At 39.4% G+C, this 24,839-nt stretch overlaps 1 protein-coding gene across 5 annotated transcripts in view; it reads right to left on the reverse strand.

The window, feature by feature from the left end:
- Positions 1–24,839, reverse strand: part of Myo6 (myosin VI) — a 132,836-nt gene that overhangs the window by 33,100 nt on the left and 74,897 nt on the right. For all 5 annotated transcript variants that reach the window (XM_041679386.1, XM_041679385.1, XM_041679384.1 and 2 more), the window contains exons 10-18: positions 22,761–22,841; positions 18,952–19,132; positions 15,541–15,685; positions 12,851–13,008; positions 11,523–11,614; positions 10,134–10,206; positions 7,832–7,959; positions 4,544–4,639; positions 4,088–4,261 (exon numbers count right to left, since the gene is read on the reverse strand). In XM_041679386.1, the coding sequence (XP_041535320.1) occupies positions 4,088–4,261; positions 4,544–4,639; positions 7,832–7,959; positions 10,134–10,206; positions 11,523–11,614; positions 12,851–13,008; positions 15,541–15,685; positions 18,952–19,132; positions 22,761–22,841 (1,128 nt within the window). The remainder of the gene's footprint in view (positions 1–4,087; positions 4,262–4,543; positions 4,640–7,831; positions 7,960–10,133; positions 10,207–11,522; positions 11,615–12,850; positions 13,009–15,540; positions 15,686–18,951; positions 19,133–22,760; positions 22,842–24,839) is intronic.

Here is a 24,839-nt window from a genome sequence, read left to right on the forward strand (position 1 = left end):
GAAGATAAGATTATTTCAAAAAAGTCAAATAGCACAATGGAAATGAGTTAATATTAACTCTCCAATATGAGACTAAAATAACATGCAAAAACATCCACATGTAACATATTATAATAACCTCCTGGCACACAAACTCTGTAACAGGCAACGTCATGCAAAATGGCTAATAAAATGTCAAGGACAATAACTTCCATTACTAACACAGAACTCATATAATTAAGGCTGGAAATGAGCGGCACATTCACAAATGAGATGAATAAGGGAAATTACACAAGCCATGAGTGAGCGCATGTGACGATACTGGGGGTGTACTCAGCATCAACGTTGCAGTACAGTATCTGAGCATGTGGCAAACAAGACACGACCGTGTCACATACTGTGAAGGCTGAGATGTTTAAAACGAGCACGATGTGCACACCAGCATTAATTAGTGCATGCAGCACAGCAAAACAAAACTGTTGTATCTAGCTTCAGAAACCCTCTTCCCTAGTTTAAAATGTTATCTATTTCAAGGGCCTTTAGAACTCAAACAGTTTCCTGAAACTATTTTTCACAATGAATACAGTTAACCACGCTTTCCTAGTGTCACAATGCTGATTATAATTTACCCTGGCTCAGTGTGCTAAAATTATGTTTGTTTTGCTAGTATGCAAAGCAATTTTACACGGAAATGCTTATTATTGCTACTTGGAAAATACAAATTAAGATGTTAATTCTCAAATTAACATATTGTGTTCAGCATAGCTATAATTAATAGCAACATGGAGGCTTTGCTGAATGCTCTTCCGTGAGCAGGGCGATGTTCGAAGACAGCTTTTCATGAGCAATGTTATATTTAATCCAATGAATAACACAGCACGATGAACCTAAGGATAGATTATTAGCCTCGTGATACAGGTATTAAGACCTAGGGATGAAAACTGATGGGTCTGAGAACACGGAGCTAGTAATAGCAAATCCCTGAGATCAACATTCTTTCTCTTGCCATGAGTAAACTTGTCACTAGAATTTTAAAAAAGTTATCATGGCATTGACTGAAGACTACAGTCACATGCACAAAACTAGCTGACAGAAGCCAACCTCAGTGTGTACCCCAGACAACTGAAAAGCACATCAACAGCCTCTTTGGGGAGAAAGCAACCGTTATAAATCCCCTCATTTTAATCCAGAGACAGAATTCACTGTTTTGCTCCCCAAAATGGGCATAAGTCAGAAGAGTAGAAGGAAAAATTACAGAGCATCAGCTGAGCAAACAGAAAAGAACGTCCATTAACACAAGCCAAAGACGGGGGGCAGGAAGCACCCTTGGCAAATCAGGCTTCGCATGGATTTTTATTTAATTGTTTTTAGATTTGATGTTAATTATTCGTGTGTGCATGTTGCAGTTACCCTCAGAGGCTTCAGATTCCCTGGGACTAGAGTTACAGGGGCACGTATATCACCCGATGTGGGTACTGGGAACAGAACTTGGGTCCTCTGCAAGAGTAGTACACACTCAGCCTCTCAGCTGTCTCTCTAACTCTTTATATTTTATTTTTAAAGACGCAAATATTTGTGCTTATAATTGAGTAAGATTTCCAACAAAAAATATTGCTCTTCCTAAAGCACCACAAAGTAAGTGGTGGAACATGTTTGGTCCCCATACGCTGGCTAATTAAAGTGTTACTGAACTGGAATCTGGATAACTGAATTGCTGCTGAAGTGGAACCTGGATAACTGGAGTGCTACTGAAATGGAGTCTGGATAACTGAAGTGCTGCTGAAATGGAGTCTGCTTTGTGTTTATCTTACACAACTCACTTATAATTTAATGAACTATTGAAGTATGTTTAAAGTTGAGTCCTATTAAGATTTCATACCACCCCAGAATGACAACACACGCCTTTAATCCCAGCACTCAGGAGGCAGAGGCGTGCGGATTTTTGTGAGTTCAAGGACAGCCTGGTATATACTGTGAATTCCAGATCAGTCAGGGCTACATAATGAGAGCCTGTTTCAAAGTAAAAATGATACTAAAGAGACTTCATTTTGAAGCATATCAGAGAAAAACTTATGTGGAATATTTTATTCCTATCACTCAAGAGTTTTTGCAGTCAATGCAAAAAGTAGATATTGTTATGGATAAACAGTTACAAGATATTAAATTCCTCCAGTTAAAGGTTATTTATGCTGCCTATCATTTTAAATACGCTTTTACTGGCAATAACACTATATTTATATGAGATGTTGTGTTGTGTTTTCTGAGGAGGGGTCAGATGGTTATGTTGCCCAGCCTGGCCCCGAATGCCCAGGCTCAAGTGATCCCTCGTTTGTCAGGCTCCTGAGTCACCTGGGACCGCAGGAGCCATGACGCCACATCTAGCCCAGGCGCTGTTTTCAAACCAACTATGCTATAAAATGTTTAATCTGGAATGGAAAAATACCAAATAAAAATATTGCTCACTGAGTAAATCAAGAACTTATATAATTAATATATCTTAAACAAAATTCAAACCTTCAAATTCAGCTACCTAAAAATGTTTTAGATTTTTCTTCAATATTTATATTCTGAAGCTTTAAAAAGAAACTTAGCTTTTAGATATCAAGTTAGAGATGCGGGATTCATACCAATTCTTCCTCTTTTTTGTTGTTGTTGTTGTTGTTGTTGTTGTTGTTTGTTTTGTTTGTCTGGTTTGGTTTTTGGCTTTGAGACAGGGTCTCACACAGCTTGAGCTGATCTTGATCCAGGTACCAGAGACTAGCCTTGAACTCCTGATCCTCCTCGTCCTAATTACCCGGGTCTGGGATTACAGGAATGTGTCACCAAACCCAGGTTAGGGCCCATTTCAACCCAGAAAGGATTTGAGAAGTTTGTGCTACTAGTTAGCACCCCAGTCTTCTTGACACAAGCAGTTTTCAACCTGTAGGTTATGATCCCTCTGGGGTTGAGTGACCCTTTCACAGAGGTCACATGTCAGATAGTCTGCACATCATATATTTACATTATGATTCATAACAATAGCAAAATTACAGTTATGAAGTAGCAATGAAAATAATTTTATGCTTAGGTTCACCACACATAAGGAACTGTAGTAAAGGGTCACAGCATTAGGAAGGTTGAAAACCACTGCTTTATAGAAACACTGTTCTTAATTATATCACTCTTAATATTGAAAGTATGCATTTCAAAAGGCAAAATGCAGTTTTATAGGAAATACAATGATACTTACTGAAAATATATAGAAAATTTAATTATATTTCTTTGTTCTATACATTACAATTATTTATTAAAGGGTTTTTAATTTTTATACCTATGCAATAAATATAAGCAATATTGAACAATAATTTCAAGCAATTAGTAGCATTCTATCACTAAAACACACCTTGTTTTAAAACATTCCTTGTTAGATTTTAAAGAATTAATTTCTGATTCAAAATTAATAAAATAAATTATTCTTTAACATGAGATAAGCGAATTGAAGAGTCTGCCACCCCAGAGCGCTTCTCTTTTATAGAAGTTATCCAAAGCTTTAACTAAAGTTTACTGTAACACACATGCCCATGATGCCATGAGAGGAAATGAGTTGACAATGAATCACAAGCTGAACCGTGAACTTGAGACGGGCACTTTAACATAGCAGCCATGCTGTGCACAGAAGTCTGTGAAGGTGATCATTTACCTGAAGCCCCGGATGTGCCTGCTTTTCCTCTCAACTCACCTAGTCCTCTCTAGCCATCCCGAGCTGAACTACTGCAGCTAAACAAAACTGCTGAATGAGGAAGGAAACAGAAAACACGTGGGAAAGAGAAGATTGCAGGTCACCCAGGCAGTATGCAGAAGCAAGACCATTAGGAGGATTAATCAGATAGGCTGTGTGCAAACACAGTCTGAAAATATAAGCCTTTCTGTATACTCCGTTACTACAAGCACAATTAGATCGTACATACAAGCGTTGATAAGGCAGGGTTGTCTCTTGAGACACGCCTGTGGCACTTCCATCATCTACATTATCCATGTCACAATACAAAACAATGGTTTTTATTTGAAATACAACCCAAACACACAGCAAAAACCAAAAACCCTTCAATGAGTTATTTAGCACAAATACCTTAAACTTGTTTCCCACGCTGATGAAGCTGAGTTTTCCTGCCTTTTGTTTTGTATCTTTGCTGTTATTGGTGGATGATTCGAATAAGGCCCGTATAAACTTATCCCTGGATTCGCAAATCAAGGATTCAAGAGACATATGTAGTGCGTCATTATTTTTCTCCACAAACTGGGTCTGAAAAAAAAATCAAATAAAGTGTTTCCATCTGCCTTGTGATAAACATCCCCTAACTGAGTTCTGTCCTATGGAATTTTCTAAGAAAACGAAAATATTCCCTTTCCCCACCGACCAAGAGAGCCCGCCACTTCAGTTTGGGTATTTCGCACTTTGAGGGTGACTAGCGCATCAAGGAACTGAATTTCAGAAGCTGTTCAGGTTTAAATGCCCAGAGCCTACCCCAGGGCAGTGTGGCTCAGTGTCAGCTGCTTTCTCCCCGAGCAATAAGGCCATACTCACCGTCTCGTAGCACACTGCCCCCGCGAAGTGCCTGATGATGAAACCCTCGTCATCTCTCAGGTTCCTGTGAACGGCCAGCTTAGACTTCCTGGGAATCTAAGGGAAGAGTACAGAGAGAAGTCACCGCTTCACCAAAACAGTCAGTCACTTTCCTTAGACAATGCCAGATACAGAGTACCAAAAGAAATAAAAGAATTTCACATTATTCATAATTACACTACTTTTAAACGACAAATACACTTTAAAGTACTTGTGGGATTTACTCAACAGTTGCTTATGCCTTAGTGAAAAAAATTGTTATAATATCAAAACGTACAAATATTTACACCTGCTCTACAGGAAACATACACACATGCCTTTCACAATAAAACATACACACATGTACAACTCCTATACGCAAAACATACATGCACACTGGCCACACCTACAATATATGTACGCATGCCTGCAACAAACAGACATATGCATACCTCCTGCACACAAAATATACACTCACATACCTGCCATACAAAAAACATACACGCATGCATACTTGCCACACACAAAACATATACATGTACACTTGTCACATACAAAACATATATACATGCATGCCTGTCACGCACAAGACATACAAACATGTATGAATGCCACACATAAAGCATATGCACACACCTGCCACACAAAAAAATATACACACGTGCGACACACAAAACATATATTCATGCATGAATGCCATACACAAAATATACACATATGGATGAATTCCACATACAAAACAAATACACATTCATGCCTGCCTCACACAAAAACTTGGTTAACGGTGCTTCCTCTCCTTCCAGAGGACTTGAGTGTGGCTTCCGGCACCCATGTCTGGCAGCCCAAAACCACTGCATCTCTATGTGATCTGACATCTTTTTCTGGACTCTGCAGGCGCTACCCCGATGTGCACGTATTCACCCAGGGACACATATAAAAATAAAATCTTTTTAAAAGTAAAAGTTTATTTGAAAGCAGACACCAAACAGAGTTGCAAATTTTCTAAAATTAGCCACCTGCTTCTAAAGCTCAGTCTTCATACTCATCAGAATCAACTCAGGGGATCTAAAGCTCCCTTTCCCCATGGTATTTAGATAGGCTGATTCTGAAGTGTGGCCAGGAAGAAAACCACGAGGTCAGCACAGGACCCTTCTGGTGTCTCAAACCAACCATCCTAACACTCCACACAGTGAGCCCAGAACCACTTCAATGAAACTATGACATTTTAGGACGGTAGCATTTAACTACAGTATCGCATATTTGAATTATTTAAACTTTCCAAACTACTTCCACATATGTGATCACATCTGTCTCTAAAACTAACCCAAGGGGAAGGAGACCATGCCATTTAGAATAGACAGACTAAGCCGTGGACCCGACCGAGGTCAGAGCCCTTAGAAGAGAGAACGGGCAATCACTCAGGAGCCAGAATGGAGGTTCTGCTGCTATACCACCTTGCCTGCCTCCTAAGCCGCCAAGCCTCACATGCCACCAAGGCATGCCGTCCACCTCCCTCATCTGTCTCTCATCTGTAGTATAAGGATACTAATAGGATTAAATAAAGTCATTCAAGTAAAAGCACTGGGACAATGCATATAGTGTTCCATGAATGGCCATCACATCACACTTAGTTCAAAAACCCAGCAAAACTAATGGCCTATGTAAATCAGGATTTATTGCTGTGTTCTTGCTTGTTCTCCCTGAGAAAAGCAGCCGGGCCTCATTCCTGATGCTTGAGCTTGCCGTCTTTAAGTTACACACCTCTAGGATTACACTGGGCACAGTTATACTGGCCGAGATCAGCACTCTTGGTGAGGCAACCATGCATCATAGACCATACACCAAACAGCCATAAACACACAAGACTGGCTACGCAGCTTCAATATTAGCCAAAGTTTTGTCAAGGAGACATATTGTTCTGCTGCCTCCCACCAAAGCACTAGAAGCAGGCTGCCCATTATGCTAACTCCTGGGGACATGTAAGAGATAATACATGTGGGCTAATAGAAAAGGTGGTTCTGAGGACCTGAACATGTATTTTTCCAGTAAGCCATTGAATCTATATCCCACTGATGTTTTGTCAATTTTTTATTGGATTTTAAATTGTCTTTGCCTCTCTTTTAACATATTAATGGGCTGCAGTAACATTTGGTGTGTACATGCACTGTCATTCTGCTAATAAGGAACACAAATGAGCATCTTTGTTACCATTCATTTAAGCAGCTTGACTCATCAAAGCAGTGACCACTATACGATTTCACAACTTCAAAACACACAGGATGAGTGGCTACACTTGCGAAGTTGTGCCCTAAGCCCTAAGCAACTCTAAGCAGCTTCTCTCGTTTCTTTTTCTGTCTTCTTTTGAGGAAGTGGGGAGAGCCCTGCTGCTCTTCTCCCTGCCACGAAGCAGCATCTACCTTCATGACTGGAACTCCAGTCAGCAATTCTGTGCGGGTCGGGCTTTGTGCACTCAGGGTGAAGCTATGTCTGCCTTGTCTCAGGAGATGATGGATGAGTGGAGGGACAAGCACAGTGTTGGAGGAACACAGAACACTGTCTAAACAGCCACAAATGCCAGGGTCACAGAGAACAGCTCCACTTGCACTCCAAAAAGACTCAAGAGCCAATAGCAGTTCAGCAACCTGGGCACTTATGTGTATTGCTGGCTTTGTTTCTTCTTCTCTCTGCACTACCTGATCTTCCTACCAATGCAGTATCATTCCCCCTCTGGGTGCATGAGCTACCGCACTCAGCTAAAGCTTTACTCTCACATACGTGTGTGGACCACATGTGCGCACGCACACACATACTTTTTTTTAATTTATTTATTTATTAAAGATTTCTGTCTCTTCCCCACCACCGCCTCCCATTTCCCTCCCCCTCCCCCAATTAAGTCCCCCCCCCTCCGTCCTCAGCCCGAAAAGCAATCAGGGTTCCCTGTCCTGTGGGAAGTCCAAGGAACCCCCACCTCCATCCAGGTCTAGTAAGTTGAGCATCCAAACTGCCTAGGCTCCCACAAAGCCAGTGCGTGCAGTAGGATCAGAAACCCATTGCCATTGTTCTTGAGTTCTCAGTAGTCCTCACTGTCCGCTATGTGCACACATATACTTTTATCACTATCTATAGGAAATGTTTGCTGGTTATAACCTACTTGTTGTAGTTGTTATAATTTTTGACTCTAGCTATTAGCAATATCTGAAATCTAGTGCAGCTATTTGCTTAAAGACTTCTTTTCCCAGTAGAAGCTCCATTTTGGAATGGCACACTCACAGAGAGTCGGAAATGGTCCTTGTGCTTCTGGTGGACCGCTGATGTGAAGTGCTGGTCACTCGGCTGGGGGAGACGATTTTCTTCATCCAGAATATCCAGGATTCCCACCAATTTCACTTCAATTAAATCTATTTCAAGATATCAAAACAGTCATAGTGTGAATCAATACTTTAAAAAATATTTACTCCACTTTGAAAAGCATTTGGAAACAAGGTAAGAGTGAATGATGAACACATTCTATTGAGGGCTGTCTAGAAATGGGAGAGTTTTCATTTCAAATAGAACCTTTTATTTAAAGGTAATATCATAGTTTTTAATACAAGTTTTGGAAAAACAACTTCACAAAGAAAGTGACCATTCAGCTCCTGTATCTATGGCCCCAAGAATGTCACAGAGGGGGTGAGGGACTGTAAGAGTCAGAATGCCAGGAAGTCTGCTGTGAAGCTGTCTCTCCTAGAAATGGCTACATAAACAAGACCTGAACAGTAGCAATATCAACAGATACATTAACAACGTGGAAGGGGGAAATCCTTGTGTGGTTCCACCGCTAGACAAAGAACTACAGACAGCTAATGAGTTCCGGAAGAAGGAATATATATATAAAACAAAATGGACTAGCAGCTTGTGTATGTATGTGTGTGTGTGTGTGTGTGTGTGTGTGTGTAGATGTAGATGTATAACAATAATAGAGAAAAAGTTTATCAACTTGGAAAAAACATGGAAGAAGTTTCAGGGAAGGTGGTTGGAAGGGTTGGAGGGAGGAAAGGGAAAGGGGAAAGTGATGTAACTACTCCAATCTAAAAATTTTTAATTCTTTTCAAAGAAAGTAACTGATACCATAAGCATTCTTTGTGTACACTAGGGTAACAGTCTAAGGTCCCAGAACCTTACCCTTTTCCAGATGACATCTACATTCAAGCTCAAAAGTACAGAAGTTTTTGCATACAGAGTTTCTTTTCAAAAACTGATTTTAAAACTTTCAAACATAATTTTTAGTAATGATATATTTTTATGCTCCACCCTTTATGTTGGTTAGATTTTTCTGCCTAACCAAAATAACTATATATTTTAAACATCTTAAATAAAATAATATATGTATACACACCCACATATATATGTGTGGATGTGGGGGGGTTGGAATACAGTTCCAGAATACAGAAAGAGAAATCAAGGTTCCCATTGCATCAAACAGAAAAAGATACCTCTTTGAAATTTGGTGATGAAGGAGGATGAACAAACTCAACTAAGCTATGCATGAAAGTATCCCAGTAGGGAACTGAATGAGACAGAAGAGGGACAAAGGAACAACAGAGGGGGAGAAACTCCAGCAAGATAAACAACCCCCACAGCCAAGGGTCAGAGATGAGAAAAGCAGTGACTAAAGGATACTGAGTAGACCAGGGTAGACCAGGGTAGACCAGGAAAGCCTTTGAAAGGCTACTGTGATATAAAGTGATACGGCTACTATATTGTGTTGTCAAAATCTAGCATATGAGCTATTGACTGGACTATCAAATTGGGTTTTCAACTCCCAGACTTGCCCAGCACTTGATTTTAGAGATGGGGTGGGAGAGAAAAGAAAGAGGAAAGGAGAGAGGGGGATGGCCCGGTGACCTGGGATGGTGGGTGACCTGGGACCTGGGTTCAATTCCCAGCACCCACCAGCAGCTTACAACTTTAACTCTAGTCCTAGGGATCAGATGCCCTTTTTTGGCCTCTGTGGACACCAGGCTTGAATGTGGTTCACAGACATACAAGCAGGCAAAACATTCATGCAAATAAATATAAATAAATAAATAACAGACAAAGGGGTAGCTGGAAGGCAATAGGGTAAGTTTCTTTATTGACAAACTCAAAGAAAAGCAGAGGTCTTGTTCTATAATAGTATCTAGAGTTAACATGGAATGTCTAAAGTCAACTTGCAACCAGTGAGAGAATCAGCCAGTCCACAGAAGACAGAACCAAGTGACCCAGACAAACCTCACCAAACTAAGTACTTCCTCATTGGAGCTAACTTAGTTGTCAGCTTGCCCCCTGAGGAGTGGAGCTCCCCTTACCCAGTTCACAATACAGCCTTCTAACTAATAAAATACATATCACAATAAACAGAGATTTTAAGAAAATTTTCAACAATGCTGATCAAAGTGCCTTGCCAAGAAGAGTACTAAAAAGTTGGCCTCTCCAAGGTCACAGTCGCAAGTCCTGTAACTAATGTCTAAACCACAGAACACAGAGATGTTCCCAGGAAAGGCATTCGTGGTCTCTCCCATACCCCACAAAGGCAAAATAACAGTACCCGTACCTATGCAGTCCTGATTGTCCACATAATGCACTTCATTAACACCCAGGCCCTCTTTCTGATAGAGTTCTTGCTCCTGTAAATCAAATGGAATAGTCATCAACATGGAAATACACTGTGACATAAAATGCCACTGCTGTCATTCCTACACAACAGTTACTGGTTAAAAGGTAAAAATTTTACCCACAGGTATAGCCCTAAATGACTTCCTCAAGATGAAACCAAGTTTGAATGCTTTTAGCCAAACACCGAAATCAGGAAATAGCACAAAACTATAAATGGATGCAGAGACTCCACAGCAAAATAACATAAATAATTTGGAAGAATGTTATACCAATAATATCTCAATGAAAATATACTCTCTATTTATAAGGTCAGTATCTTCTTAAAATAATTTTTGAAGATTTTTTATCATATGAGTAGCTTATACATAGAACTTAAGCCAAGTTCTAATATTGCTTTTCCCTCAATGGTTAAATATTTCTCCTCACAACCTATACCAGAGAAGTGTCCTCACATTCTAGAAGGTACTATTAACTTTGACCCAATACGAATTTAAAATTAATGTGTATGCTTAAATGACTGTAATAAAAGCAAGCATAAAGATGGTGCACCCTGTTTACATGGTTTCTCTTTCTACACAGAACAATGTAGGGCTGCCTTGGAGAAACTTTCTAGTCCCTCTCTTCTAGCATCTTCAATCAGCACAGCCTGTCTCAGATGGTACAGAAGGAGGAAAACAAAGGCATTGGTAGAAAAGATTGGAGAAGAAAATAATGAGCCTTTGAACAAATCAATCTATCCAAAGCTAACCTTGCTTGACTAAACTGTAAAGAATCATAAAATAACTTCTGCTAGTATATTCTGAACATCCGCCATGCCCAGAGTTACATTCTGAGGGAAGAGGAAGGAAGATCCTTCCTGGAGAAGAAATGGCAGCCCATCAAAGACAGCCCACAGAAGGAGAAGAGCCAGAGGGACTCCTGGCCAGTGGCTGCTCAGAATCTCCTGACTGGTGGCTGTGTGGCGCATAGGGAGAGGACGAACCAGTGGCAGAGCCAACAGAAGCAGACACTGAGAGGACCGCAGAGGCCAAGGCCAGAGATTAGAGCAGGCAGCTGTTTAGCAGTGGCAGGAATAGAGACGGCAGATCAGGATGAAAAACACAAGCTAAAGAAAGTCACTGGTAAGAAATCACAGACACCCGGTTCTGCGATGCTGTCGACTAATTCCTCCAACGAGACCAAACTTCAGCTGAGCTGCTAGTGCCTGCAGGACCACCAGGCCACCCCACACCAGACCCCATCAGTCAGGGTAATTGCAGCATGACTGTCTTCCTTGAGATTTAGGTAGTTTAAAGCAGGTCTTAATCTAAGTGATGACGGTACTCACCTCCTTCAGGATCCTTTCGTTAAAAAACTGTTGGAGTTTCTCATTGCAATAGTTAATACAAAACTGTTCAAAGCTGTTGTGCTCAAAGTACTCTGAAAACATAAAACCAGAGCAGAGTTGTCACCACCCAACAACGACGCTCACTAACTTATCCCAGGATAAAGTGTAGAAACTCTGTCGATGCTTTGATTTAAAATTGGGTTTGCAAAATACATAAAATTCTTTGTCCTGTGTCAGTCCCCAAAAATGTCCTCAAGACATAGTTTATGTACTATACTCAGAAATACCTTGTTCTGCCAGAACCAAAACGTGTCTAACGACACAAATGTTTATAGTGAAAAATTAAAACGTTAGAACTCTCTCTAACATAAATTTCTACAGCATAGGTACTAAAACAACCTAAAGTATAAATGTGATTTAAAATCCTGTGTGCTAGGAGATATTATTCCTGCTTAATCCATTACCCAAAAATGTTATGATCATAATTTTTCTTCAAGTTAAAGGTTGGATTATGTCTAGAATCCACAAGACAACAAGTGCAACGGGGGGGAGGGGGAAAATCAGAAATCTACCAAATATAGTCATATCCTCCGCTTCCCCTTATCCTTCTTCTTTTCCCTCTCCTCCTGGCCTTCAAATGGGGAGCCTCTCTATTCCACCATTGTGAACTGAAAACTCTGAACCCTCAAACCAGGATAAACACTGCCTTCTTTTGCTTCTCCCTGCTGTTGGGTCATAGCAATGGGAAAGGCTAACACGACAGCTTTAGAGAAAACATTTTTATATTTGTAAAAAATATCAAAGTCAAATGTGAGGGCCCACAGTTTTGTTGTCTTCCATCTCGGCTAAAGGTCAGGAGAGTACACGCCTATTCTTGCTCCACAAGATGGACAAGCTGTTCCACCAAAGGCGTGGCTACTGGATGCCCTACTCTTCAAAGGCCAGTCAACAGGATGTTTTGACTTAGGGAGTGGTTACTAGGTGTTCCGAGATGTAAAGAGGTAATTACGATTTATGCTTGCTGGCTCTTTGTATCATGGGAGTCTTGTGCCCCACCCCTTCTGTTAGGGGTATATAAGGACTGAGAATATTAAACTTGGGGCTTTTTGGATTTTTTGGCTTTTTGCTTTTGACCACAGTATTTACTGGAAGCCCTTCCAACTCTATCAGTTGTCTCTTGTCTATTTCGTTCCTCAATTCACATTCCCCTCCTCTGGAACGTAGAGACCCATCGGGCAGGACACAACAGGTGTCTCCTCAACATGGGACCTGAAAACGGGGGATTGGAGTGAAGGTCCTGACATACAAATTAAGAAAGGAAATTATACCAAAACCAGCAATATCCAGGACTCCAATAAAATAGGACGACGTTTCAAAAGGAAAACACTGATTCACTCTGTTGACCACGTGATCAAAAAGATGGCTGTAGACAGTCTTTGCCAGAGCATCGCGGGCATTGTTTGCTTGCTCCACTTTCAGAGGAACCCTAGCGGGGAAAGGAATATTCCAATGAAAAGTCCTTAAAGTGACAGACTGTGACAATAAAGCCAGATACATAAAGTCAAAGTGTATCTCACACATTGGCTATGAGAAACAGCTGCTAAGCTTCCGGTGAACAGGTAGAGTTAAAATAAGGACAAAATTACAAGAGACAAACTAAAACTCTTAATTAAACTTAGACTAAAATATACTATAGGGCAAAAAATGCCTTAAAAACCATTTTAACCTTCATCTACACTCCACTTTATATACTAAAATAATTTTCATATTTCACTTTTCTAATACATGAAACAGATTATGTATAATTCAGGGAAACTTTAAAGTTTGGTAACTTATTTAACAAAAAAATACTGAATCTTAAATTTTGAATTTTCCAATTACTCCTGTATGTAGCAGCTATATGGATGATGACATTCGACACTGTAGACACACATGCAAACTATTTTTCTCAATAAAATTAGAATCTAATAAAAAGAGAATATTGTAGAGAACTTCCAAATGCTAAGCTTGGCCCTAAATACTGAATAAGTACTGGGAAAACACAAAAAAATGACCAATTTTTTTAGTATCTTTAGGAATTATTCAAGTACGAGCTGGACAGTGCTGGCGCACACCTTTTATCCCAGCACTGGAGAGGCAGAGGCAGGTGGATCTCTGTGAGTTCGAGGCCAGCCTGGTCTACAGAGTAAGATCCTCTGGTCAGAGTTCTCCTCTGACCTCCACACATGTCCCACGCACACATACTTCTCCCCATAACACACACAAAATTAATAAAATAAAAATATCAGACAAAGCATCTGGATAATCAGAGCTGTCAGTGTGACCGCATCTGGGATCAACTACAGCATGAGCTGGGGGGCACCCTTCAGGGATTTTACTGGTGAGATTATTTAATCAGGAAGACCCACCCTAAATGGCGGTGATACTAAAACTTAATTCATTGACTAATTCATTAATTTAAAATACTGTATCACAAGGAAAAAATGTTTTGTAATTTTTGGTTGTTGTTGGGTTTTGAGACAGGGTCTTTCTATGTATCAGGCTGGACTCATGATGTCATCTTCCTGTCTCAACCCATCAAATGCTAGGATTACAGGCTTGTGTCTCCATGCCCGGCTTTGTTTTAACTGTTAAATACTTTTCTGAGTAAGTCACCTGAGCTCATTGCTGCTATATTAAGAAAAGGATAGAGACTTGACTTTTTCCTCAGAAGTAAAGACCTCGCATTACAGTACCTGAGAATGGTAAGCCTAGACGTCAATTTTATTCTACAGTATCCAAAACTAAAATTCACAAAATATACGTTAGTAAGCTAAAACTGTACAATTTTGCACAATCTTGAGTTTTTAAAAGTCTTAGCAGGGGGCTAGCTGAGATCATCAGCATGCATGTACAGGCTGAGTGTGGTGACTGCATTCACGACCCCACTGTGGACAGTCTAGGCCTCACGGAGCAGCATGCACGGGTGTGGTAACTGCATCCGCGACCCCACTGTGGAAAGAATCTCTAGTCCTTAGTGAGCAGCATGTACAGGTGTGGTGACTGCATCTGCAACCTCACTGTGGAGAGAGTCTCTAGGCCTCGCTGAGCAGCATGCACGGGTGTGGTGACCACATCTGTGACCCCACAGTGGAGAGAGTCTCTCGGCCTCGCTGAGCAGCATGCACGGGTGTGGTGACCACATCTGTGACCCCACTGTGGAGAGAGTCTCTAGGCCTCGCTGAGCAGCATGCACGGGTGTGGTGACCACATCTGTGACCCCACTGTGGAGAGAGTCTCTCGGCCTCACTGAGCAGCCAGCCCAGCCCAATTGATGAGCTCTAGGCTTAATGAGGAACCCTGTTTCAAAAGACGAGGTAGCTAATGATTGAGAAAGATACCCGAGCCAGCCTCTAGCCTCCACACACACAAGTACACAGGTACCAAGTGCACACACTCTGTACACAGCCGCCCTCACATGTGCAAACATCACACTCATACATAACACAACTTGAATAAATACTTCCTGGGGACAAGAAATTAATACAAAAACTTGGCTAGAGCCTTATTTCTTTCACTTGCAACCTCCTCTATATGCAAAACTAAATGCAAAGTGCAGCTCTGCTTCCTGGACATTTCATAGACGAATTACACTCAGGAGGAGCGCAAGCACACACCATTTACATGGAAAACCACTTTTGAAGAAAATGATCTCTTGCCTCAAACAATCAGATATTTTAAACCCAACTCACATTTTTACAGCTGTGCCAAAGCAAACCTCCCTTGCCTAATCAATTCCATATTTGTGTCCTGCAGAATATTTGCCAGAAACAGCTCCACGCTGTGCAAACCCCCACTTATTTGCGTGGTGATCTGCAGTCGCTGGCGGCACAGAATTTTGATCCATCAAGCACAGCTTGAACATTGAAATGGGAAGAATGAATGATGCATAAACATTGACCTTACATCTCAGTGTTTGCAAAACACACACGGTTTCCCTTGACACGCCACAAGGCAGGAGCCATGTGCTAGAACTCACTTTATAACCGTTCCTTTGGTGCCCCCTGCTGTGGTGAGCATGACTCTCGTGGTTAAACTGACTCGCAGATCATCCTGGTCCAACCCCAGCAGTTCAGCACAATATTCCAAGGACGGGGCAGATTTGTTCTTCAGATTACAGCCACCTAATGGGAACGTTTCAGTGTGAAATTAACAAGCACTAAACAAGATTACCTAGATTCATTTCTCAGGATTTTATTCACTTATGTAATATTATGGGATAGACGAGGCTTACTCCAAACTTTCAAACACAGCTTTTTTTTTTTTTATTTATCCTTGTTAGATGCCCCTACCAACAAGATAAACAGGAAATCATAACCTGGCAAAGCCGCGGGATGAATGACCCTTCCTGCCATCAGAGTCACCCACCCTTTCTGCTACCTGCTGCCATCTGGAGGCAAAGCTATTCTGGAAAGGTCCAGAAATAAACAATTCCTAAGTTTTAACTTGTGCATTCTTCTGAACAGTGACATAGAATCTCCTGCCATCCTGCCAGGACTATAATCCCTGTCTCTGACACAGTGGCCACCAGGATTCCATTAGTTGACTTAAATGTTTCTTCTTTTTTTACCATATCACAGCATTTTTACAAGAACTAGGTAGTTAACATAAGGAATCCTTTTTTAATCTTGGAAAAATATAAAATAATACAGAGCACTCATGTCACTCCCTAAAAACATCCTCTAAATGTTTTTATTACTGTTATGTTGCTTATTGTGATATTGTTACTGTTATGACATACTTGTTACATGGGATTTTTAAAACATAGGCAGTCCTAACAGGAATTTTCTACACCACTAAATAAAACAGTTTTATAACATTGGGGAGCTTTACAAACATTTATTGGAAAATGAACTTTATGATAAAACCATTATGAAAGTACTGGGTTTCTGTGCAAGTCACTATGACAATCCTACACTGAATTTTCTAGAAGGAAAGACAAAAAGAACATCTCATTTTAAATTAGCAACAAATGACTTAGATCCAAGGGAAGTCACAGAAAAAAATGAGGATTGATACAACAAAGGTTTAGCTATGAAAATAAAAATGATCTAATGCCTATCTCACCCCAGTCTCCCCTGCATTTTGTTTTCTCTAGCAACAGAAAGAATTTTTTTTAAGTAGGAGAGAAAACAAGCACACACTATGTCCCTTTTGGTCACTTAGCATGCTCCAGCTGGTCCCATGATGCTTGGGATATTCTATATAGCTACATGTTCGTCCTCGGGGCAGCGATAAAAGACAGGAAAGTGCCACTTACCACACTTCTAACATCCACATGTACATCGACTATTCTACACTTAATTTTTGTATATTATTTAGCCTCTCCCACAGCTCCCTTCCTGAAACAATGCTAAAATACAAACAAAATATATGATGCAATATATTTTCAAAGGAAATTTTCCAATTCCTCTCTTTAAAAAAAAAAACTCTAAAGGTTATTCATACATATTCCAAGTACCTAATTTTTAATGCATCTTCATTTCAGTGAGTAATCATCTGTACATTGTTGGATTTATTCACTTACTATCCACCAAACACCAGTATTCAAACATCTTGTAAATACTTGTGGCTACTATCTCTTTATAGTGAGGAAATGAAGACCCAGAATGGGCAAGGTCATACAAGCAGATAGCACATGATGAAAGAATTCGATTGATGGCCATGTGCCCAGGCATTACACTATGTTGTGTCTAAAATTATTGACTTCACAGATCACAGGACAACAGAGCTGAAAGTCTTTGAAGACTGTCCATCCTAGTCTGCTCACTCACAGATGGCAAGGCTCAGTGGCCCAAAGGTAATGAGAGACAGTTATGACCATCTACCGAGCCAGTCAGACATGAATACAACCAGGTTCTCCCGCCTATGACTTCATTAGTAGCCATGCTCAGTACCACTGTGCAGGTTCCATATCTGCAAAATGGAGGCACCTCCTATCTCATCATATGTTTCAGTTATGATTATGAAGGATCTTATGCACAGAAGACATCTTCCCCCCAAGTGCTTGGGATCACACTTAGGGCCTCAAAAAGGCTAAGAAAGCTGGGTATCATGGCACACACCTGTTACCCCAGAACTTGGGGGGTGGAGGCTGGACAATCACCTTGAGGTCAGCCTAGACTATATGAGACCTGTCTCCAAAAGGGGGAGAAAGGTTGCTGGAGAATCAGCTCAATAATTAAGAGCACTTTCTGTTCTTGCAGCAAACCCAGGTTCAGTTTCCAGCACCCACAAAGTGGCTCACAACTGCCTGTAATTCCAGTTCCATCGGATCTATCACCCTCTTATGGCTCCTATAGGTACCAGGCACATACGTAGTGTACATACACTCATACATTTAAAAAAAACACTTCAAATTTTAAAAATAGGGAGAGATGGAAAAAGGTGAGGGCTGGGGAAGTACTCCATCTACACTGAGGTAATCATGAATCCAACACATTGTTTCTTTAATGGTCTTTCCTGCTTTCTCTAAGGCCCCATATATATATATATATATATATATATATATATATATATATATATATATACACACTATTACTAGGAATTGTACTTTTTAAAAGCACTTATAGATTATCTCATTTTGCAAATGAATTCAGCAGTGGGATCTGACACCAAAGCCCATAGTATTGGCTGCTGTGTTAAGTGGTGCTTCAGGCTCTTAAGGCATCCTTGGTATAAGTTTCAAGCAAAATGTATTCATGCAGGGCTAGTAAATGTTTTATTCTACATGAGAAAGTCATAAGTCTTTTGGTTTCATATGGCAAAGTCCCCGAGAAGCACAGCTTTACCCTGGAGCATGCATGCTGGCACAGACAATACACAGACAATGGGAGGAGCCATATTCCACTAAAATTTTACTTACAAAAACAAGTGATGGGCAAGATTTGTCAATTCTATATTCAGGTATCAAACTTGTAATTATATAAAAAGACTTATTGTTTCTATAGAAATGGAAACATTAAAACTAAAAAGTTACTATCTTGGTTGAATTTAAATACTTTTCAGCTTCCATAAGAATAAAACTTTTATTTTTATCTCCGACTAGAGAATAGGCTGTTGTATATTAAATTACCCCAATTAACTTATTCAAGCTTAGATCTATGAAACAGAGAGAGTAAAAACATGTATTAAGAGACAAAAAAAATATTCCATTAAGTATGAAAAGTACAATATTAGCTGGAAATTTTTAAGTACAAATCACATAATAGCTACTAATTTGTTCAGAACAACTTCTTCATCTGCCAGATCACCACATAACAGAGGATGTCCCAGAAATTTGTTCTAATTTCAACAAACCTACACACAAAGGACTGAACATTCATATGGCTAGGAAATGACAAACATTATACTCAATTTTATTCCTTAGTTAAAAATGTAAAGAAACAACCTGAAGTGCTTCCGGCTTCCTCAAAATCAATATTTCCAAGGTGCAGGACACCAGCTACGACTCGGAACAGATCAAGCTTTTCTTCGTCATCCAAACCAATCTTTTTCATGGCTGTGCACATCCTAATAAAATCTCCATGGTCATCTAACAGAGGGTCTTTCAGGGAACCTGCCTTAACATACTATAAAGCAAGAGGGTATCAACTGACGGGTCTTTATGTGATTCAGGTAAACTACAAGCTACAACAGAAGGTCTGTTAACGCAATATACAACATGCAAAAATAAAATCTGTCAACAGAAAAATGTAAGCATTTGAGCACATTCAAAAACAGAATGGTATATAAAGGGTATGCAAGAGCTCTCTGTACTATTTCTTAAAACTTGATGTGAACCTACAGTTTTTTTCAATGGAAGAAGATGCTTTGCAGCTAAAGGAGGATGCTAAGGCTGATGTATTCTAAGTCGAGGATATGAGATAAATACAAATTAGTGAAAAGGGAAAGAATGCTGACTGAAATGAAGCAACAGCCTCAGATCAAAAAAAAAGAAATAAAATAGTAATAAATATGCTCACTCATCTGACTGTTAATGCACAATTTACACAATGAGAAAGTGTTCCATGATAACCCATGTAGGTTACAAATATATGCAATTTTGTCAATTAAAAATAAGTATGAAAAATAGGGCAAGTGAAAAGAATTATAAAAAATAATTTAATGTGCCAATAAGCATGCCACTATGTTAACTACTGACAATTATATCATATAAACAGGCAAATCGAGACAAGGCAACAGCATCTCCACGTCCTGAAAAATAGTCCTGTAATTTTTCTATATTGTATGTATGAGATGAGGTGAGTTACTGCACATTAGAATAATGGAATGGTTTTCTGAAGGAGAGAGAGAGAGAGAGAGAGAGAGAGAGAGAGAGAGAGAGAGAAATCTGTTTTCTCTCCTAAAAAAATTTGCATCTCAAGTATTCCTATGTTAGGATCTAGCAAACTCAGACAGAGAATGAAGAAAGTTAGACCTGCAAAGCAAAAAAGATGTAACAAAAAGAGAAGTTACTAGACACAGAAAAACTGATCTAGGAATTTTCCAGAACTTGAGCATTAAAAGCTAAGACTAAAATATGGAAACTTAGCATCAGAATTAACGAGAATTAAAGCTGTCTGATGTTTTCTTCTCCCAGCATGCAACTGCTTCTCGTGTCCCAGCATGCAACTATTTCTCGAGTTAACAGTCTGCCTGCTTTTCATAAGGTAGGTGCTTTAGATGTCTGATAGTGTGCCAGATTTCCGGAAAATGTCTAGAAAAGGAAATTCTATTTCATTCTTTAAAAGAAGCAAAAACAACAACCACATGCAGAGTTTAAAGAAACACTATCATGCAGAATTTTTAGTCTCACAGCTGAGCATCTGCATCATTTAAATACTGTTTTCTAATCAAATCTTCAGGAACATATTGACTTCACAGCAGACTGAAAATCCTGCATTCTCCTAAAATTTGCACACAGCACAAAGACACCCAGACAGAATGGAGCAAAGCATTTAATTAGTCAAAATGATCACCTCGTCCTCCTGACAAAGAAGACATAAAAAGTAATTTAGATATATTAATACACTGTTCACCTTTATATATTATACACATGCACATTTCTCTCAGTGATGTAAGACTTCTGATAAAGCATTCTCACTCTAAAACATGGAAAGATGATGTTTTCCTCCCTGCAGAGTGCCTTCTACTCTCTGGAGGGTAAGTATGGGCTTTCTCTTCTCGCTCCTGCTTTTTCCTATGCCCTAGCATTTTTTTATTTGTTTTCCCTGCAGGACCACTGCAATTGTCCTGAATGTGTTTTGATTATCTTAGTAGAAAGACTACAACTTATATATCTTGATGGCATCTTATAAAAACATAGTCTTTTAAGATGCAGTAAAGTAAATGCTATAATAAGTGTTGATGTTGCTTCCAAAAGTCTCAGCCATGGCTGTAACATAAAGTTTACCCAGAACTCAGATGTCTATGTCTAAAACAACATGTCAAGTATTAAACTAAACAAGTATTAACTACAGTTTCATGTGTTCATAATTTGAAATGAGAATTGTATTTTCTTTCTTTCTATACATTTATAGTAATGTATTTTACACATAATTTATCTTACCCAGCCTGAGTAAAGTCAAAACATCTGATTGGAAAGTGTAGAACCATTAAAAACTGCTAAGCGTAAAAAGGTACTCAGCTGACATAAATATTTTTAAAAATAATAGAGTCAAGATTAACTAGTACCAATAACCAATCCTGATTTACTTTTCATACTTAAGTGCATGGTTTAGACACAATACAACTTACTACATGAATTTGTGGCTGAAAATGCATAAAAGTTTAAAATTCTTAAACATTTAATGTTTTTAAAATAATAATTACATAATTCTTAGATTATTTAGTGAGACCAAAATATGTGGTTGATACAACAAAACTATAATATGTGAACAGCCTTTCACAAGAATGCTTAAGGTATTTACTATTTCAACTCTTTCTTCTGTAGACAATGAATTAAAAAGCATACTTTATGTTTTCTATTGGGATGTTCCTGCAAAGGCTCATGTTCCCAAGGCAGCACTATTCAGAGGATGGCTTTGGGGAAGCGACTGGATCATGAAGACTCTGTCCATGCCAGGAGATTGATTAATCCATTGGTGGGCTCAAAATGTGATGAGCTAAACTTGGCTGACTGAAGTAGAGGGCTTGTGGTCTTTACCTTGTCCCTGACACACACTCTCTTTCCTCTACTCACCTCCCACTCACTTTTGGCCACCAGGAGGTGAGCAGTTTTACCTAACCACCTGCCCTCTGCTGTGAATTCTGCCTCCCCATGGCCTAGAATCATGGCGATTACTAACTTGTTGTGAAATTATGTACTTGTTTGTTTAATTATGTACAGCTGTGTTACATTTCTTTATGCTGCATTTGTTTAATTACGTAAAGATGTGTTGTTTTTAGGTTGCATTTTTTAATTATGTAAAGATGTGTTGCTGTTTCACCTTGCCTGCCTAAGACACCTGATTGGTCTAATATAAAACTGGGTGGCCAATAGCTAGGCAGTAGAGGAAGAGGCAGGGCTGGAAGGCAGAGAGAAAATGTAGGAGGAATCTAGGCCCTGGAGAAGAGGGAGAAAAGAAATCGAAAAAGAAAGAAAGGGACACACCTGGGGCCAGACATCCAGGCAGCTGACAGACAGACATGGAGGAAGCAGGAAAGTAGGACACAGAGAATGAAAGAAAGGTCAAATGAAGAGAAACAGATTAATGTAAGTTAAAAGAGCAAGTGGGACAAGCACAAGCTAAGGCCAAGGACTCACAACTAATATTAAGTCTTTGTATCATGGGTTGGGACCTGTTTGGTGGACCAAAGAAAGCCTGTTAAAACTAGCCATGGACTGAAATAGAAAATCGTGAGCAAAAATAAATCTTTCCCACTGTAATTTGCTCATATAGTTTGTCACAACAGTAGAAATCTTACATATAAATATTCTTAATTAGTAATAGTAATATCAGAGTAGGTTACTAAAATATGGTGATTCCTAGAAAATTTCATAGCATAGAAATTCAAAAAAAGAACATGAGGAAAGCAATGCATTTTGGCCCAAAGAAAACAGGAGCCTGCTGTTCTATATATGACAGGTTTAGAGAGAGAATTGTATCACCATTCAATTTTAAAACATAAACCTGAAACAAGAAGTTCCAAAATAAAGACATATCCATTAGCAAATATTTTTACATTAAAGATTTTAATTAAAATAATCTACTGTACCTCAGGGCTTTTTCGGTTCTGTAAAATCTGCTTGTCAGTTTCTTTGTTAGCGAAGTACCTAGTGCAGCCTCTGTTTAAATACTATAACAAAGAATTGATGGTACAATTAACATGGGATCCACTGGGAAAGAACAGGACTACCTAGTGAATTCAAGGTCAGCCTGGGCTACATAATAAACCTCTGCCTTGAGGAAACAAACAAAAACTAAAGACCTGAAGGTGAAATTCAGCAACTCGGGATTAACCTACTAAGCAGCACAAGGACCTGGGGTTAATCTCAAGAATGTGAAGATCTAGGAAAGGGACGATTTCTTCCAACTTTGCAATGGCAAGAGTCAGTACCTATCCTTGCCATCTATTGTCATTCTATGCCAATTTTCTTAATATTCCAGGATTTTTGCCTGATTGCACCAAATGCTTCCAGAAAGTACATAAAAGTATTTTTAAATTTATAATAATGTTGAGCATTTTTAACTTTATTTTGCAGGATACACGCATATTTCATACAAATATGTTAAGCCAGTAAATCTCTAAATTATGAATCCGTTTGGATAAAGTAATGACAAAATGAAATTCGACCATTTTGAAACCATTCATGCTACGCCTTTGTGTTTATAATTTGATCAGTAAATTATAAGGACAGACTATTTTTTTAAAAAACCTGATGAAATTATCAAAACACCTTCATATAATTTATAGTGAATATACATTTGGGGAATGGGATAAAGGTATGGTTGTTTGTAACATGACACCTGCCACCACTGGGACTGCCCTAGAGGAGATGAAACCCATCCTGGTGGTCCATACTACAAAGGCAGGAAAGCCTGTGGTTGCTTTTGGTAGCTGCCCTTGCAGGATGCCCTCCCTGTGCAGGGAAAGGCTGCAACTTCTGAGCCTGAAATGGTACGCTCCCAAGTCTCCACGCAAAAGGAAATACTGCATTAAAGCCATAGCCGTCACTTGACTTTCTGACCAGCTAAGAGTTGGCAAAATCTAGACATATATCATAATTCATGGGATTTCTAGAAACTTGTATTTCTTTTTTTCTTAAAAAGTCAAAAAAAAAATGCCTTGTCTGTTTTCATGAAGAGATGATAAGCAATTAACTTCAAATTCCAATTAAGTTGAGAATCAGAGGTCAGAGGAGGAAGGGTGTCAAATCCCCTCAGACTGGCATTACAGATGGCTGTGAGCCATCATGTGGATGCTGGGAGCTGAACCCAGGTCCTCTGCAACAGCAGTCAGTGCTCCTAACCATAGAGCAGCCTCTCAAGCCCTCCCCCCCACCACACTATCAAGCATCATTTTTTCCACCAGGATTTTCAAACCCCTAATTATCACAGCATTGGGGTGGGGCAGGCATGTATAGTTTCTTACAATCCATAACCATAGAGCAGCCTCTCAAGCCCTCCCCGCTACCACACTATCAAGCATCATTTTTTCCACCAGGATTTTCAAACCCCTAATTATCACAGCATTGGGGTGGGGCAGGCATGTATAGTTTCTTACCATCCATCATAACAGTCAGACAGTGTGGGCATTTCCACCACATTCTAAGTTGCCCAGGAACAGGATAATGCCTTGTTTATCTTTTAATCCTGGCATGATGTCTAGCACCCAATAATCAGCAATAAGTATTTATTGCTGAATTATAGTAAGGGGTATAATGATGCTTTCTTTATTAACATTGGTTCAGTGATCACAGTTGTTACAGCTACATTAAAGATAATTTTAAGGCTAGAATTACAGAACCTTATAAATTTGTAATTGGGTTTAAATTAATAAGGTTTTAAACATCTGTCCTTTTACTTACTGAATTACATATATTGTTATACATGTTGAGAATCACTTATCTCAAGTATTGTGAAAAGTGATTGAGATTTCAGAGTTGCTTACACTTTAAAGTATTTGCATAAGCTATCATTTTCCAACTGAGCATCACAGATCTAAGACTACAAAGACCAGTGCTTGAGATTTGGGGATTTCATATGAGAGATACTGAACTCAAATAGACTTCCAAATCTCAATAGAGATCTCATTGGCAAGACTATAGTTCTAACACATCATCTAGTTACATTT

The sequence above is a fragment of the Microtus oregoni genome, unplaced genomic scaffold (assembly GCF_018167655.1).
Source record: "Microtus oregoni isolate MIOR12 unplaced genomic scaffold, Mior012 000032F_ref0000030, whole genome shotgun sequence".
Taxonomy (NCBI): domain Eukaryota; kingdom Metazoa; phylum Chordata; class Mammalia; order Rodentia; family Cricetidae; genus Microtus; species Microtus oregoni.